The following is a 16,989-nucleotide window of genomic DNA, read 5'->3' as shown; positions in this document are numbered from 1 at the left end:
GCTGCCCGGTGTCGGCCCCACCGCCACGTCGCCGCACGCAACGAACTACGCCCCTTCGTCACTTCCCGTCACTGCCAGTCCGCCCTCTCCAGCCGTTTCCCCGCCCCTTCCCGAATCCCTCCCCGCCCTGGTTTGTTCGCGGGGCGGGGCGAGGCAGAATGTCACGTGACCCTGCGAGAGGCTCTGAGCCGCTCTGGCCGCCTTTCTTCCCTTCCCCCACCGCAGATGCGCGGGGCACGCCCTCTCCAGCGCCACTGTTAGCTGGGCGAGGGTCTCTGGGCTGCAGGCTGCTGGGGGCGGGGAAAATTCCTTTACTCTCCTTTGGGAGAAGACCAAAAGAACTTGTGTTTTGTTTTTTTTTCTGTGCCCAGCCCTTGTGGGAGCAGAGAGGTTCCCTCACCCCAATCTGGCACCTTTGCGAAGGGGCTTTATTAGAGGGCACTTAGACGTCTTAACTCCACAGAACCTCTTCCCTCAAAACGTCCCTGGGGTTGGGTGGGTCGATAAAGACTGGTAAATCGCACTTACCCTAAGGAGGAAGAGAGGGCCCTCTCTATCCCAAAAGTCGCCTTTAGGCGCGTAACAATAAGTCGCTTCCACTGAGAGTTTACCTGGTTTTGGTAGGGGGCGGGTAGGGTCAAATCCTAAAATAGTATCTAGCTTTTTTACTGCACTAAATGCTTTACAGGAATTATCCCGTTGAATTCTTACACTAGGAGTCTTTCATTCTGAAAATAACTTGTTAACGCCTGTTCCCTACATTCGAATTTTAATTCACCTTAGTGGTCCTCACCGCTGTAAACCTGTATCTAGCCCAGTGCCTGGCAGCCAAGTCTTCAGTCCCAGCGATGGATGTTTTACAGGTAAAGAATTTGAGGCAGAAGATGTTAATTTGTCCGAGATCACTGCTGGGTGGTGCCGAAGCTGAATTCTAATCTGCGGGTTGGCTCCAGAATGTGAGTTGCTGAACACAATTCTGGTGAAAGATAACCCAAGACCTTCGTTCCCCTACACGGGGGACCTACTGAAGATGTGCTTTTGTTGGACCCCACCCCACAATCAGTCTCTGGCGAGGCTTCTGCCCCAGCCCCTGCCAAAAAAATTGTTTTGGTAATTTGGTTGAAGAATATTCCATTGATCTTTCCCTTGGAATAAAGGCTACTTTTCAGTTTGCAGTTTACAATGTATAGCTCTGTTGTGAGGGCGAGAATATTGTCTTTGAAGCGCACCAGGTTAAGGTATCCTGTGGGTGCGCAGTCGGCATTGTGCCATGAAGATGATTTGAACTTTGAACAGCCAGTCTTTCATAGTAACTACCCAAGTGCCAGAAGAACGTAGTGTGTCATACGTAAATTGTACCTGTGGCGTTTTATCTACAAGGAGTTCCAATATGAACTGTTAGTCATGGTAATAGCTCTTGGACAATCCCAAGAGGAACCAGGAAATAGGATATGTCTCATCAGTCATGTCAGCAGCATGCGAAAACCAAACCTATTCCACTCCAAACCTGCTTCTGCTTAGAGACTGGCATTAACATCCTCCCAGTCACCCAGACTTGGAAAGGCAGAATCATCTTCAGCTCTTCCTTCTCCTCACAAACCGTTGTCCATTCCATCAACAAATTATATAATCCCCAAATTTGAGGTCTAATCCCAACACCTCGTCCACGGTAGTGTTTCTATAAATAAACTGGAATTAATGCATACTGCTGCTCTTTCTGTCCATTCTTTACACTTTAGCCAGTCACTCTACTAAAAAATGTTCAGTGGTATCTCATTACTTGCCACTCTAAAGTTCTTTTAACTCTAGTCCCAACCCATGTTTCTTTCGTTCCATTTCTATAGAATCCCTCTCACCAAACTATTTGTCCCCTAACCACACGTATCTACTCTGTGTTCCCTGAATATTGCCTATGTGTTGCCATCTTGGTATCTGATCACTTTATTCCCTACACTTAGAACACCATTATTGCCCATAACTGCTGTTTCCATCTCAGCCAGGATACCAGTTACTCTGGACAGTATCTGCAGATACTTCTACTGGATTCAATTATTTTTTTTTCTATAATTTCACAATACTTTGCCTTAGTCTCTATAATAACTGTCTTAAAATCGGCCTTATTTTAATAGTTAATGAGCACCTGAACTTTTCTCCTTAGCCTTTCATTGCATTATAAGGTTTTTAAGGGTTGGGACTATCACTTATTCATCATTTCAGCTCTTCACAGAAGACCTTTGATTGCTATAGTAGAGACCCCCAAAGTATTGGTGAACTTAATTATGTTTAGAATGGTGAACATTAGACTAAGAAGACCTCACAACTAAAACATTCGATGCTGAAATTTATAAATTGCCAAAAAAAACCCTCCCTATTTCATCGTTTCAGTATGTTGCTTCCTCACTCGTTTCTGTTTGATTTTGTCTTCACCTCCTTCATGAATATATCTCACAATATTTTACAGTTTAGTCATAATGTTTGCCTGGAAGAGTGCTGCCCCGGTGGCTGGCACTTCTAAAGATCCGGTAGTAATTTTAGAGAAATTGAAATGCCATGGTAAAGCTCTGTTGTACTGCCACTTGCAATATGTCTGTGTTTTCTTTTTCATAACCCCAGATAAATGAGGAGGACTGATAATTGTATATATTTTAGTGTCAAATGTAGAATCCTATCAGTTGATAGAATTTGTTAAGGAAGCTACAAAATGGATAAATAATCATAAAGACTTAAACATTAGTGCTTATACTGCCCTCAAATCTCTAAATACTCAATCACAAATTCCCAGTGGCAGGTGTCTCCCAACCATTCACAGCACCCCATATCCTTTTCCATCTCTTCCAGGAAATCTGTCCTCCCTTATGTAGCTGAAGAATGAATCTTTGAATAGATGATAATGAATGGTTTCATTTACTTTTAATTGGAACTATCTGGAGACAATTCAAAATTTTTTCTGGAGACAAACCAACGGTAACTCTAACATTGGCATGGTAACAAGTTAGTGAAAAAGGCTGTGAAGCTTGAGCTAGTCATGTTTGAAAAGCTTGTGCCTTTGGAGAACATCATTCAGGCTTTAGCTCAATGTCACCTACCTACAGGACTTCTAAGTCCACTAATTCTAAAGTGCTTTCTTAAACATAAAAGCAGACTGTTGTCTTCATGTCTTCTATATCTTAACAAATAACACTTAACACTATTTGATAAGATATGCGTTCCACTTGATGGTTATCTATCCCTACTAGAATATAAGCTCCATGAGATAGGGATTGGGTTATATAGTCAGTCCATCTGCTGGTGACTGGTTCTTGGATACTACCCTATTCCCCCACCATGTGGGTATCAAAATTTGCAGATACTCAAGTCTCACATAAAATGGCGTAGTATTTACATGTAGGCTATTCTGTATGCTTTACATCATCTTCAGATTACTTACAATACCTAATGCAATGTAAATGATAGGTAAATAGTTGTGTTTTTTTCAATTTGTATTATTTTATATTGCTTTTTTTTTTTTTTTTTTTGAGATGGAGTTTCACTCTTGTTGCCCAGGTTAGAGTGCAATGGCACAATCTCACCTCACCTCAACCTCTGCCTCCCAGGTTCAAGCAATTCTCCTCCCTCAGCCCCCCCACCCCCAAGTAGCTGGGATTACAGACACGTGCCATCATGTCTGGCTAATTTTATATTTTTTAGTAGAGATGGGATTTCTCCTTGCTGGTCAGGCTGGTCTCAAATTCCCGACCTCAGGTGATCTGCCCGCCTTGGCTTTCCAAAGTGCTGGGATTACAGGTGTGAGTCACCATGACCGACTGCCTTTTTTTTTTTTTTTTTTTTTTTAACTCAAATGCTTTCTACAGAATACAGAGGGCCAACTGTATTCCGTTGTATTCCCAACACTGACACAAAATGGGGAGGGACTCAATACCTTTTTGTAGAACGAATGAATGAATTGAATGAGCCCTTATACAAAGTTGCCTTGATTTACACACTGCAAAGTCATTTAAAGAATTTATGGCCAGGCACGGTGGTGCGTGCCTTTAGTCCCAGCTACTTGGGAGGCTGAGGCTGGAGGATCACTTGAGTCCAGGAGTTCTGGGCTGTAGTGTGCCATGCCGATAGGGTGTCCACACTAAGTTCGGCATCAATATGGTAAACTCCCGGGAGCTGGGGACCACTAGGTTGCCTAAGGAGGGGTGAACCAGCCCAGGTCTGAAACGGAGCAGATCAAAACTCCTATGCTGACCAGTAGTGGGATCGCACCTGTGAACAACCACTGCACTCACACATCAGGCTACTTTTTTACTTTCTGGGGCACAATGGCTCATGCCTGTAATCCCAGCACTTTGGGAGGCTGAGGCAGGCAGATCACCTGAAGTCAGGAGTTTGAAACCAGCCTGGCCAACATGTGAAACCCTGTCTCTACTAAAAAAAAAGGAAAAAAAACTCTTCATTTTTTTTCCTAACATATTATGATGAACATTTTCAAACTGTTGAAGATGAGAAACTTCAAGGCAAGATTCTTGATGATTCATGATGACAAACAGAAGATTCTTTCAGGTATGATGAAATTATTAAGTGGATCTAGATAAGAATCAGGATGTTGAGAAGGAAGAATTTGAACATCAGCAGAAAGAGCTGGAGAAAGTCTGCAATCCCATCATTACCAAACTGTAGCAGAGTGCAGGAGGAATGCCTAGAGGATTCATTGTTGGTGGATTTCTTCCTTCTGGTGGTGCTTCCTTAGAGTCCACCACTGAATAAGCCAATGCAAGTCTAGATGTAGCATTGTTCCACACACTTAAAACATTGAAGGACCCAAATATGTAGCAAATTCTGTGGCAGATTTTTTTTTATCAATGTAGTTTAATTTTTCCCAGTCAAAATTTGCCCCCAAAGGCCTGTAACCTCATAAAAAAAAAGAAGAGCTGAGAAAGTAAGCCTTTAAAGGCATTGAAGAGATTATTCCAAACTGGGGCAGGAAATTGAGTTGGCTTCATGAGGAAGGTGGTGTTTGAGAAATGTAGGAAGATGGCTGGGTCAACAGGGGCAGTGGGCCTTAAACTCCTGTAGAGGAGATACAACCAAATCTATAACACAAAGTTGTTGGAAGGTGTGAGTATCATCCATGCCAGTTCAATATCAGTTGTTCAGTTCTACAGTGATTTATCAAAGCCGCTTTTAGAGGCTTGTGTAACTGAGATCCCTATCAAGATACGGAATATTACCATGTCCTTTCCGAGTCAATGACAGCCCTTCCTTGTTTCAGAGTTGGCCTTGAGATTAAAAGGGTAGGATTTGGGATGTGTGAAAATAGACATTCCAGGTGGAGGGAACCTAGGTGGCTCCCTCTCTGGCAAAGGCATGAAGGCAGGTAACTAGGGAGGGACACAAAAATGTTAGTAAACAAGCTTGGATGACTGTCCTTCAGCTTTCCATCTCTGTCGCTACTAAGCTTCATCTTTTTGGGTCAAAGCATTAAACATTGAAGTAGAGAGGAGTTGAGTCAAGGGACTGTTAGGCCCTCAGGAGCTAACAGTCTTCAGGAGAGGAGGAGACAGAAGCACTGACAGTCACAGTTCAGTGTAACAAATGTTGAATGTTATCTTGTACCAGGGTCAGGACTATAACCAAGGGAAAGGCAGAAAATTAGGTAAAACACCACAAACATGCCACAAAAGTTTGTTGTATGTGTGTATGTCAGAGAGAGAGAAGTGATAAGGTGAGTGACTCAGACTCTTGGTACTGGAGATGCTCAAAGGAAAAGAGAGAAGAGCATTTACCAGCCATGAAAAGTTTCCTGGAGGTAAAGTCCTAAGGGATGTTGACTGTTAGGTGTGGTAGACATAAATATGTTTCGGTATAAGATAACTGAAAATGCGACAAAATAAGATAACCAAAGCAGGGACATTGGCTCGTGTAATTGATACATCTATTATTATGTGAGTTTTAGGTATAGTTTGATCAGAGCTTTGGTCCTGATGATCTCAGTGCTGTCCTATTTTGTGTGTGTTAGCTTTGTCTTCAGGATATTCTTCGTGGTCACACTATGGCTGTCTGTGGCAGTTTAAAAATTGAGCTGCTATAGTAAATTCTTGGGCATTCTCAATACTTGAATGTGGAACATATGCACGTGGAAGGAACTAACATTGTACTTTATAAGCACTGCATGGACAATGCAGTGTCTTAAATAAAACTACTTAAATTTGGCACCATAAAAAAAAGAACTCAGGAGAAGAATATTTATATTAACCTTCTAGAAAGTTGTAGAATATAGTTTTTTGTATTTGTGACAAAGTTGTGCTATGTGCCCAGGCTGGAGTGCAGTGGTGTGATCTCAGCTCACTGCAACCTCTGTCTCCCTGGTTCAAGTGATTCTCTTCCCTCAGCCTCCTAAGTAGCTGAGACCACAGGTGAGCATCACAACACCCAGGTAGTTTTTTAATTTTTAGTAGAGATGGGTTTTCACTATGTTGGCCAGGCTGATAGTGAACTCCTGATCTCAAGTGATCCTCCTGCCTTGGCCTCCCTAGCAAACCTTACTCACCTTTTTTATTTTTTTTATTATTTTGAGACTGAGTTTTGCTCTTGTCAGCTAGGCTGGAGTGCAATGGTGCGATCTTGGCTCACTGCGACCTCTGCTTCCAGGTTCAAGCGATTCTCCTGCCTCAGCCTCCTGAGTAGCTGGGATTACAGGTGCTCACCACCATGCCACCTAATTTTTCTATTTTAGTTGAGATGGGGTTTCACCATATTGGCCAATCTGGTCTCTAACTTCTAACCTCAAGTGATCTGCCTGCCTTAGCCTCCCAAAGTGCTGGGATTACAGGTGTGAGCCACTGTGCCTGCCCTAATGCAGTTCAAATTCTAAGCTAGGTGTTTTATATCTATATGTGTAGAACATGACAAATATTTATCAAATACACTTTCATTAAAATCTGAGAGGTGAAACCTTAATTTAAAGAAAATCAACTTAAAAACAACACAGTTTTAATTTGCCACATTATTTAAAGATACAATATGGCTTATTGTGTAGCATATCTCAAACTTTAAAGTATTCACTTTAAATGTGATTTAAAGCTTAGTTATTAAAGTATAAATGTTCTCAAGGACTTTAAGATGTTTTTATGCCACAGTTGTTAAATATAACATTTCCAGAATTTAAAGTCCTTTTTTTTTTTTTTTTTTTTTTTACAATGTTAATTCACTTTATTTTTCTTGTATAAAAACCCTATGTTGTAGCCACAGCTGGAGCTTGGGTCCTCTGCACGGAGACTCTGGTGTGGGTCTTGACAAGGTGGTCAGTGAATTCCTGATAGGGAGACTTGGTGAACACTGTCTCCTTCCAGAGATCGGGGGTCAGGTAGCTGTAAGTCTTATTGATGGCATCAAAGGTGGCCTTGGCAAAGTTGCCCAAGGTGGCAGTGCAGCCCCTAGCTGAGGTGTAGCAGTCATCGATACCAGCCATCATAAGCAGCTTCTTGGGCACAGGTGCTGAGATGATGCCAGTACTCCTGGGCGCGGGGATGAGACGCACCAGCACAGAACCACAGCGGCCTGTCACCTTGCAAGGGACAGTGTGGGGCTTGCCGATCTTGTTCCCCCAGTAGCCTCTGCGCACGGGGACAATGGAGAGCTTGGCCAGGATGATGGCCCCACGGATGGCAGTGGCCACCTCCTTGGAACACTTAACACCCAGACCCACGTGACCATTGTAGTCCCCAACAGCAACAAAGGCCTTGAACCCGGTGCGCTGGCCAGCACGGGTCTGCTTCTGCACCGGCATAATCTTCAAAACCACATCCTTGAGAGAGGCCCCCAGGAAAAAGTCAATGATTTCAGATTCCTTGATGGGCATAGAGAAAAGATAGATCTCCTCCAGAGATTTAATCTTCATGTCTTTGACCAGGCGGCCCAACTTGGTGACAGGCATCCATTCCTTGTCCTCGGCTTTGCCTCCGCGAGCTCCGCGGCCTCGCCCCGGCCCCGTCCACGGCCGCGACCCCGGCCCCGGATGCCACTGCCGAAACCTCCGCGGAAGCCACCGCGGTTCCCCATCCCGGGGCCCCCGGGGCCTCCGGGCCCACCCCCCACCCCCTGCACCGGCGTCATCCGCCATTTGGTGTTTTATTGGAGAAGAAGCTAAAGTCCTTTTTTATCACTAAAATAACTACATGCAGATTGGAGGTACTTGGATAAGGAAGGACCTAAAAAAAGTGATCATCATCAGAAAATTTATTTGTTCATCATCACCAACATTAAGAAGCCAATGGCCAGGAGGAACCCAATCATTGAAACCATCCTAAAAGGGCTGTGTTGCTTGGGAAACCAGAGAAGTTGGTGAACATTTGATCTAGCGTCCAAAGTCACATCACTTAAGTTTTCTTGCCCTTCAAATACAGTAAAGAAAAAGAGAGGAAGCAGGGCTAGAGGTGAAGACGGGGAGAGGGGAGAGAGAGGGAGAAAGAAGAGAGGACAGGCAAGAGACAAGGGCAAGGGGAGGGAGGAGAAAGAGGAGGGGAGGGGAGGGGAGGAGAGGGGAGGAGAGGAGAGAGGAGGGTAAGAGGGGAGAGGGGAGAGAATGAGACGGGAACGGGGATCCGTCCCCGTCCCCGGAGGAATTGAGCGCCAAGCCCCGCCCCTGTTTCCCAGGTAACCGGATAAACAGACTCCATCTTTTCTTCTGTGAACCCCGCTGGGTGTTAAGAGGCAGGCAGGCAGGAAGCAGTGGGCAGGGAGTCCGAGTGAGGTGGTGCTCTTTCGTGAGAGTGGGGTTCCCCAAGGGATTGGAAACACCCCTCGAGCCAGGTACAGCTTTCCCCTTAGAGATGAGTGCTCTTGGAGAAATGAGAGTATTTGGGCTTCGAAATCGTCCCTGAATATGGAGATTGGACACCCCCACGAGGGAAAGGATGATTTAGGAGGCAGGAGGGTCATCATGGGAACAAAATTTCCCATGGAGTTGGGGATCAGAGTGGGATTAGGAAAAGAAGATTCCCAATGCGGGGAGAGCCCTGTGGTTAGTAATAAATATGAGGGAAGGATGGCATCACCAGAAACCAAATTGAGCAAGGGGCTTGACATGGGATTAGAAAGACAGAATATTTCTAGGACTCACATGCAGAGGGCCAGTTTAGGAGTTGACAGTGTCTCAGCCTCACAGGGAACAAAATTTTCTCTGTTGCCAGGAAGAATGGGGTTAGAAAATGAGAGTCTTCTTGCAGGATGTACCCATGAACGCAGAATACAGCCTCCTTTGGGCAGGGTGTGTGGAATTCCACAGACTGTAGGGAGCAGGAGATCTCCTTTGGCTAGTGGCCCTGAAGGGGTAGAGGAATTAGTGGGAAAGCCTGCCTTAGGTATGGAACCAAGACAGGAAGTGGAAAAAGAGTCCACCTGTGTTGTGATGAAACCCAGCACAGAGATTAAGCCTCCTGTGGAGGTAGACATTGGACTACCCCAAACAGAGGAGTCAGATGAAACTAAGAATTCAGAGCCCCAAATGGGCTTGGTGATAGAACCTCCCCAACGCCAGTTTGCTCAACAACCCGAAGAGAGAGTGGAAGCTGGAAATAATGAACCAGGAGTGGAACCTCCAGATCGCATCAGACCCATATACTCTGGGAAATTTTTTGATCGGACACCTTGTTGGCCAAGTGTAAGTTTTTTTTTCCTACCACTTTCCCGGGGAGCTAAACTATGTATAACCATGTCTTTATTGAGATGATAAAGTGATGAAACTTGTTTTGGTTTGCAGAGACAAATCACAAAGATTTCACGAGATTCCTATATTTCTTGCTCCACTAGACTCTTTGCAGATGTTTCTTTGCAGATGTTACTTAGATTTCTGATTCTCAGCCTCCCTTCTCAGATGTCAGCTTTGTTTTCTGTGCACACCAGTGGTTTATTCTGATTTCTTTCTCTTTTCTCCTTTAATCTTCATTTCATTTTCCTCAAGTCTCTCACGTATTGAGATACATGAAGATACATGTTATGTCCTAATATTCGTACTATGACTGGAAAAAGAAAAGTGTTTCTTTTTCCATTCATTGCTTAGTCTGTGAGTTATGCATTCTTTCAGCAAAGACTTGTGGTCGCTATTGTTCCGAGTACAGGACAAAATAAAATGAAAAGTACATGATCCCTACCTCTAGGTTTAGGCTCACAGATAATTAAAGGAATGGTATACAGTTTTCTAAATGAACACAAAACATATGATTCTTCCTTCATAGAAGTACACACTGAATACAGAACACAGTGTAAAGATTGTGCAATTCTATTTAGAGGAGATGGGAAAGGCTTAATAGGAAAAGTAATAATTGAGCTAACATCGAAAGGTTTCAGTATTTGTCTGAAGAAAGAATGAGGTTACAGCATTTTGGGCATAAAAAGGTCCAGAGCACAACCAAAGCTTCCTATGTTTGAGAGGCGTAACAGTTCTATTTGGCCAGCGGGGTGTTGAGAGATGAAGATAAAGAAGAAATACGTAGAAGACATCTGAAGGCCCCAAAGATAAGGATAAAACATATGGACACAGCATCAATGATGGATCTTAATGAGGGTAGAAATAAACAAAATTTCCCTTTTAGAAGGATAATTCTGATATCAGTAGTTATGATGGACTGGAAGGGGGAGACAGTGATAAGTAAGAAGTTAGAAGGACATTGCAAAGTTCTGATGGACTGGAATTAATGTAGAGTTACAAAGAATAGAAAGGAGACCACACTTTTGAGAGGTTTTTTAGATGATACTTTAAAAAAAGCCACTGAGTTGTGGATCTACATGGTAAGGGAAGTTTATGGATGACTCAGCAGTGTCTGTGTTGTTAATGATCTCTTTGAGTTTGGTGGCAAATGAATATTCAGTGTTGGCTATCTTCAGTATGAGATATCAGGTCAAGAAGCCAGGGAGACAGGGGGTAATATGAGACGATTGATGCCCCATGGGTGTGAATGAGAGAAGAGAATCAAGACAAGAATCTTGGGAAATATTGACATGAGGTGGTCAGTGAAGAAGATGTTAATAAGGAGAGTTATTGAGGGCAAGGACTCTATCTTGTTTATTGTTTACCTTCATGACATATCACAATACCTGGCTTATGGTGGTCATTCAATAAATACATGTTTGATAAATAGAAGGAAGCCTGGATGATTAAATTGGAGAAAGACCAGTCAGCGAAGACAAAGGTAAGTCTGAGATAGTGGTATTGAGGAACATAAGAAAGTGTCTTAAGGTACAATGAGAATAAAAGATTCCACACACTGAAATTTGAGAATAAAACTCAGCTGAAGACATCATAGTGCTTCCACAAAAGTTTGTCTGGGTTTGAAGACTTTCCCCTTCAGACTCAGAATGTTTTTTTTCCTTTGTCTCACATTGCTTTCTGGTTTCCTCTTTGGATTTTCCCAGCCACTTTACTTGACCACACCTGTTCCCATTTCTGGATTGGTTCTGCAGTTTATAGCTTCTGATCTGATCTGATCTGATCTCACACACATGCAGACACCAGCTCCCAGTTTCCAGCCCGGGCAATTATAAAACCTTTACTTCCTCCCACTTCTCATACCTTCCTTTCTAAATGTGATAGGACAAGGAAGAGAATGTCAAGGAGAGAGTGACCAGCAGTGTTAAAACCATCTCTGATAGGCTTGGTGCAGTGGTACATACCTGTAATCTTAGCACTTTGGGAGGCTGAAGCAGGAGGGTTTTTTGTTTTTTGAGACAGGGTCTCACTCCATCATCCAGGCTGGAGTACAGTGGTGCCATCTCAGCTTGCTGCAAACTCTGCCTTCTGAGCACAAGCAATTCTTGCGCCTCAGCCTCACAGTAGCTGGAATTATAGGAGCATGCCACCACACCCAGCTAATTATTTTTTCTTGTTTTTTTTTTTTTTTTTTTTTTTAATTTAAAATTTTTGTATTTTTGATAGAGACAGGCTTGTCTCTATCGCCATCTTGTCCAGGCTGGTCCCCTACTCCTGACCTCAAGTGGTCTGCCCACCTCAGCCTCCCAAAGTGCTGGGATTACAGCCACCATGCCCAGCAGGCAGGAGGGTTTTTCGAGGCCAGAAGTTTGTCATCAGCCTGAGCAATATGGCAAGAGCCTTATTATACAAAAAAGAGAAAAAATTAGCCAGGTGTGGTAGCGTGTGCCTGTAATCCTAGCTACTTGGGAGGCTGAGCTGGGAAGATAATTTGAGCCTGCGAGTTCAAGTTTCCAGGGAGCTATGATCACACCACTGCACTCCAGTCTGGATGACAAAATGAGAGCCTGTCTCTAAAAATAAAGTAAAAATAACATTAACTAACTTTGGACATTAAGAATTACCAACATTGTTAGAATGACATAATAGAAAAAGAATTCAGATTATAATATACCTAAAAGTGAATGGGTTATTAGAATTGGAGAAAGCTATCTTGAAATTTTTTTCCTTAAGAAGTATGACAGTGAAGAGAAGGAGTAAAGATTCCGTTTAGGAATCTTATCATTTAGTGAATCAGGGGAGGAGTTTGAGATAACACAAAGGAATAGAATGGGTAGAACCAGATCCTAGATGAGTGGGAGGGAATGTACTTAGGATTATAGGCAAGAGGAGGGGTTAAACTTCGTTAGAAAGAAGGCTTCATTTAAAAATAATTTTTAAGATGTTAAAATATTTTGATTGTAACACAAGAGTATTAACATTATAGAAAATATAGAAAACAGGGATAAAAACGCCTATAATCTTACCTCCTTAATACAGTGCCTATTGCCGGGCATGGTGGCTCATGCCTGTAATCCCAGCACTTTGGGAGGCCGAGGCTGGTGGGTCACGAGGTCAAGAGATCGATACCATCCTGGCCAACATGGTGAAACCCCGTCTCTACTAAAAATAGAAAAAAATTAGCCGGTCGTAGTGGCACGTGCTTGTGGTTCCAGCTACTGGGGAGGCTAAGGCGGAAGAATCGCTTGAACCCAGGAGGTGGAGGTTGCAGTGAGCTGAGATTGTGCCACTGCACTCCAGCCTGGTGACAGAGCAAGACTCCGTCTCAAAAAAAAAAAAAAAAAAAAAAAAAAAAATACAGTGCCTGTTAGCACTTTACTGTTTAACGATCATTAATATTTATTGGTGGCTCACTGTATTAATATTGCTATTCATAGACCTTTGCTGGTATTAATTCATTTGCCCTTATAGTGACCTGTGAGGCATCTACTATTACTAAATCCTGTGTTACAGGTAAGGAAGTGGAAGCAAATTTAGGTAATTGGGCTAAAGTCAGACAGCTAAAAAGTGGTAGGATTTGAAGTCTCAAATTCCTACTTGAGAGCCTAAGTTCTTAATTACTTACACTATACTTTTATGACGCTTTCATCCAAATGCACTTTTATGCAGTTATTACATTGAGTGTAAAATTGTTTTTATTTTTCATTGGTTATTTAATAATATTTCACTATTACTACAAGGACTTCAAAAAGATCTTTTAATGATAAAAAATATTTAAGCCAATTCTTTTTTTTTTTGAGACAGAGTCTCGCACTGTCACCCAGGCTGGAGTGCAGTGGGGCCATCTTGGCTCACAGCAATCTCCACTTCCTGGGTTCAAGCAATTCTCCAGCCTCAGCCTCCTGAATATCTGGGATTACAGGTGCCTGCCACCACTCCCTGTAATGTATTTTTGGTAGAGATGGGTTTTCATCATGCTGGTCAGGCTGGTCTTGAATTGCTGACCTTAGGTGAACCACCCGCCTCAGCCTCCCAAAATACAGGAATTACAGGTGTGAGCTACCACACCTGGCCAAGCCAATTCTTTAGTTAACTCTTTCTATTGTTGGGAATTTAGTTTTTATTTTTCCAGAATTTTCTATAAAATAGTTTGTCAGCCAGGCATGGCGGCTCATATCTGTAATCCCAGCACTTTGTGAAGCTGAGGTGGGAGGACTACTTGAGCCCAGGAGTTTGAGATCAACCTGGGCAACATAGTGAGACCTCATCTTTAAACCAAATGAAAAAAAATAGAAAAAAGAAAAACGTCTTTTTATATGAGTTGGAATATTTCCTTAAGGATAGAGTTTCAGCAGAAGCCAAAAGCATGGCTGTTTTTCTAGTTTCTATTGCCAAATCTCTTCCTAAATGATTGTAGCAATAAATTTTAAAAATAATAATTTGCTAGACATTGTTTTAATTTACCTTTAATTTACAAAGGTAAATTAAAACAATGCCTCAACTAAAAAATACAAAAATTAGCTGGGCATGGTGGCGGGTGCATGTAATCCTAGCTACTTGGGAGGCTGAGGCAGGAGAATCACTTGAGCCTAGGAGGCGAAGGTTGCAGTGAACCAGGATCGCACCACTGGCCTGGGCAACAGAGCGAGAGACTGTCTCAAACAAACAAACAAACAAACAAACAAACAAAACAACAACAAGGTCTCTTTTCTGATTTTAATGGGAATGATTCTAATGTTTCACTATTATGTATGATTTCGTGGGAGATTTTTTATTTTTAAGTTGAGAACACTTGTATCCATTTCCAATTTGCTAAGAAAGTTTAAAAATCAGAACTGTGAAAAACAATCTATGAAAAGCTTTCCCCACATTTGTTGAAATATGTATATTTTTCTGAATTAAAGTAGTTTGTTTTCTAAGGGTAAACCTTCTTCATATTCTTTGCCTAAGCCCTACTTGTCATATATTATGTTTATAATACATTCCTGGATTTGACTTGTCAGTGTTTCACTAGGATTTTTGTATCTGTGTTTCTCTGTAAATTTTGACAGTAGTTTTTCTTTTTGTGGTATCTTTTTCTGAGTTAGGTATTAGGGTAATGCTAGTGTATTAAAATAATTGAGAAGCTTTCCATCTTTCCAATTGTCTTTATGCTTTCTTTATATGTTATTTATAATATTAGCTACTATATTATTTACTATATATATAGTCATATATAGTATATACTATATATACACTATAGTATTTATATATACTACAGTATTTATTTATAGTATTATCTACTTCTTGCAAGCTTGGTTAAACTCAAACAGCTGAAAAGGGAAGGGAAGGCAATCCCTAACGTCCTGACCAGGGGATGGGATGGTAAAGTATTTGATGCCCCTGAGTCTCAAGAGTAGGAAGACAGTGCATTTGGGTGAAGTTGAAACCCAGTGTCAAGTACTGGGGAGAGTTTAGATGAAAATCCCTATTGTGAATAGTCTGCAAGATCAATCCTTGAGGATAATCATCTTGCATCAGGGTGCATTCAGGGAACTGGAAGAGCTTATTTTATTTTATTTTTAAATTTTGTTATTTTGTTTTGAGACTGAGTTTCACTCTGTCACCAGGCTGGAGTGCAGTGGTGCGATCACAGCTCACTGCAACTTCTGCCTCCTGGGTTCAAGTGATTCTCCTGCCTCAGCCTCCCCAGTAGTTGGGACTCATGATCCACCCACCTCAGCCTCCTGAAGTGCTAGGATTACAGGCATGAGCCACTACGCCTGGTTCAGATCTTTATTTCTTAATACTATTCTCTATGAAAATAAATTAAGCTCCTTGGAGAAATGGCTGACTCTAGGACTTGCTCAGGCATGTATAATATGAACATGGAACATCTTTGTGAGCCAAAAAGTGAGGAGAATCCCAAAGAATCATGCAAATATGAAACAAACTTGAAGAAACAAGCTTGATGAGGCCTCCCCTAGCGCAAACTGGTATACACTGAATATTAAATAAAATTACCGTTGAATAAAATAGAAATCCATGAATACATAGGGATGAAAATACATAAATGTGTGAATGAATAGTGAGAAAAGGCCAGGTGTGGTGGCTCATGCCTGTAATCCCAGCACTTTGGGAGGTTAAGGTGGGCAGATAACGAGGTCAGGAGTTCGAGACCAGCCTGGCCAACAAAGTGAAACCCCATCTTTACTAAAAATACAAAAATCAGCTGGGCATGGTGGCATCCACTGGTAGTCCCAACTACTTGGGAGGCTGAGGCAGGAGAATTGCTTGAACCTGGGAGATGGAGGTTATGGTGAGCTGAAATCATGCCACTGAACTCCAGCCTGGGCAACAGTGTGAGACTCCATCTCAAAAAAAAGAAAAAAAAAGTGAAAAAAGAAAACTTCCTTGCAGTATAATGTAATTAATAAATGTAGAAAGAATGCTAGAATTAGAAAGTCTTCGGTTGGCAACCATCACAGTAAAAATGATTTAGGAAAGAATCATTTGTTCTTTTTTTTGTTTCTCTCTCTCTCTCTCTTTGTTTTTTTTTTTTTTAAGAGATAAGGGTCTCACTTTGTTGTCCAGGCTGGTCTTGAACACTGGCCTTCAGCAGTCCTCCTGCCTCAGCCTCCCAAAGTGCTGGGATGATAGGCATAGGCCACCACGCCCAGCTCATCAGTACTTGTTAAAACAATAGGTGAAAAGTAGAAATTTTATTTAGATTATCATAGCTAAATTCTAAAAAGTTATTTCTTTTCTGGTTGTCTTTTAATATTTCTAATCTTGTTTTATGAATACAACATCTTATATTGCTCAGGCAATCTCTTTCATTTGTTTACAGTTTCCTGTTCCCTCTATGTTTGTGTATGTTTTTTATTAGCTTATTTTACCCCTCCCTTTCAAATTAGAGTCTAAAAATTCATATTAAAACATTAGGCAGGCTGGGCGTGGTGGCTCACACCTGTAATCCCACCATTTTGGGAGGCCAAAGTGGGCAGATCACTTCAGCTCAGAAGTTTGAGACCAGCCTGGGCAACATGGCAAAAAACTCAAAAAAAAAATACAAAATTAGCTTGGCATGGTGGCCCATGCTTGTAGTCCCAGTTACTAGGGAGGCTGAGGTGGGAGGATGGTGGAGGTTGCTGTGAGCTGAGGTTGAAAGGCAGAGGTTGCAGTGAGCTGAGATCTGTACCACTGCACTCCAGCCTAGACGACAGAGTCAGACCCTGTCTCAAAAACAAAACAAAACAAAACAAAACAAATAAAACATTAGATACTACAAAGAAAATTAGTAGCTGTGTGTGTGT

The 16,989-nt window shown here is 42.1% G+C and overlaps 1 protein-coding gene and 1 pseudogene across 2 annotated transcripts in view; one reads left to right on the top strand and one right to left on the bottom strand.

Annotated features, from left to right (window-relative positions):
* Positions 1 to 7,145: 7,145 nt before the first annotated feature.
* Positions 7,146 to 8,074, bottom strand: LOC100413516 (small ribosomal subunit protein uS5 pseudogene; annotated as a pseudogene).
* Positions 8,075 to 8,657: 583 nt separating this feature from the next.
* EFHB (EF-hand domain family member B) overlaps positions 8,658 to 16,989 on the top strand; it is a 50,496-nt gene continuing 42,164 nt past the window's right edge. For both annotated transcript variants that reach the window (XM_035277848.3, XM_002807669.6), the window contains exon 1: positions 8,658 to 9,649. In XM_035277848.3, coding sequence (XP_035133739.2) covers positions 8,873 to 9,649 — 777 coding nt within the window. In that variant the 5' untranslated portion in view covers positions 8,658 to 8,872. The remainder of the gene's footprint in view (positions 9,650 to 16,989) is intronic.

This window comes from Callithrix jacchus, chromosome 17, assembly GCF_049354715.1.
Source record: "Callithrix jacchus isolate 240 chromosome 17, calJac240_pri, whole genome shotgun sequence".
NCBI lineage: Eukaryota > Metazoa > Chordata > Mammalia > Primates > Cebidae > Callithrix > Callithrix jacchus.
This window is presented reverse-complemented; position numbering and strand designations above follow the sequence as displayed.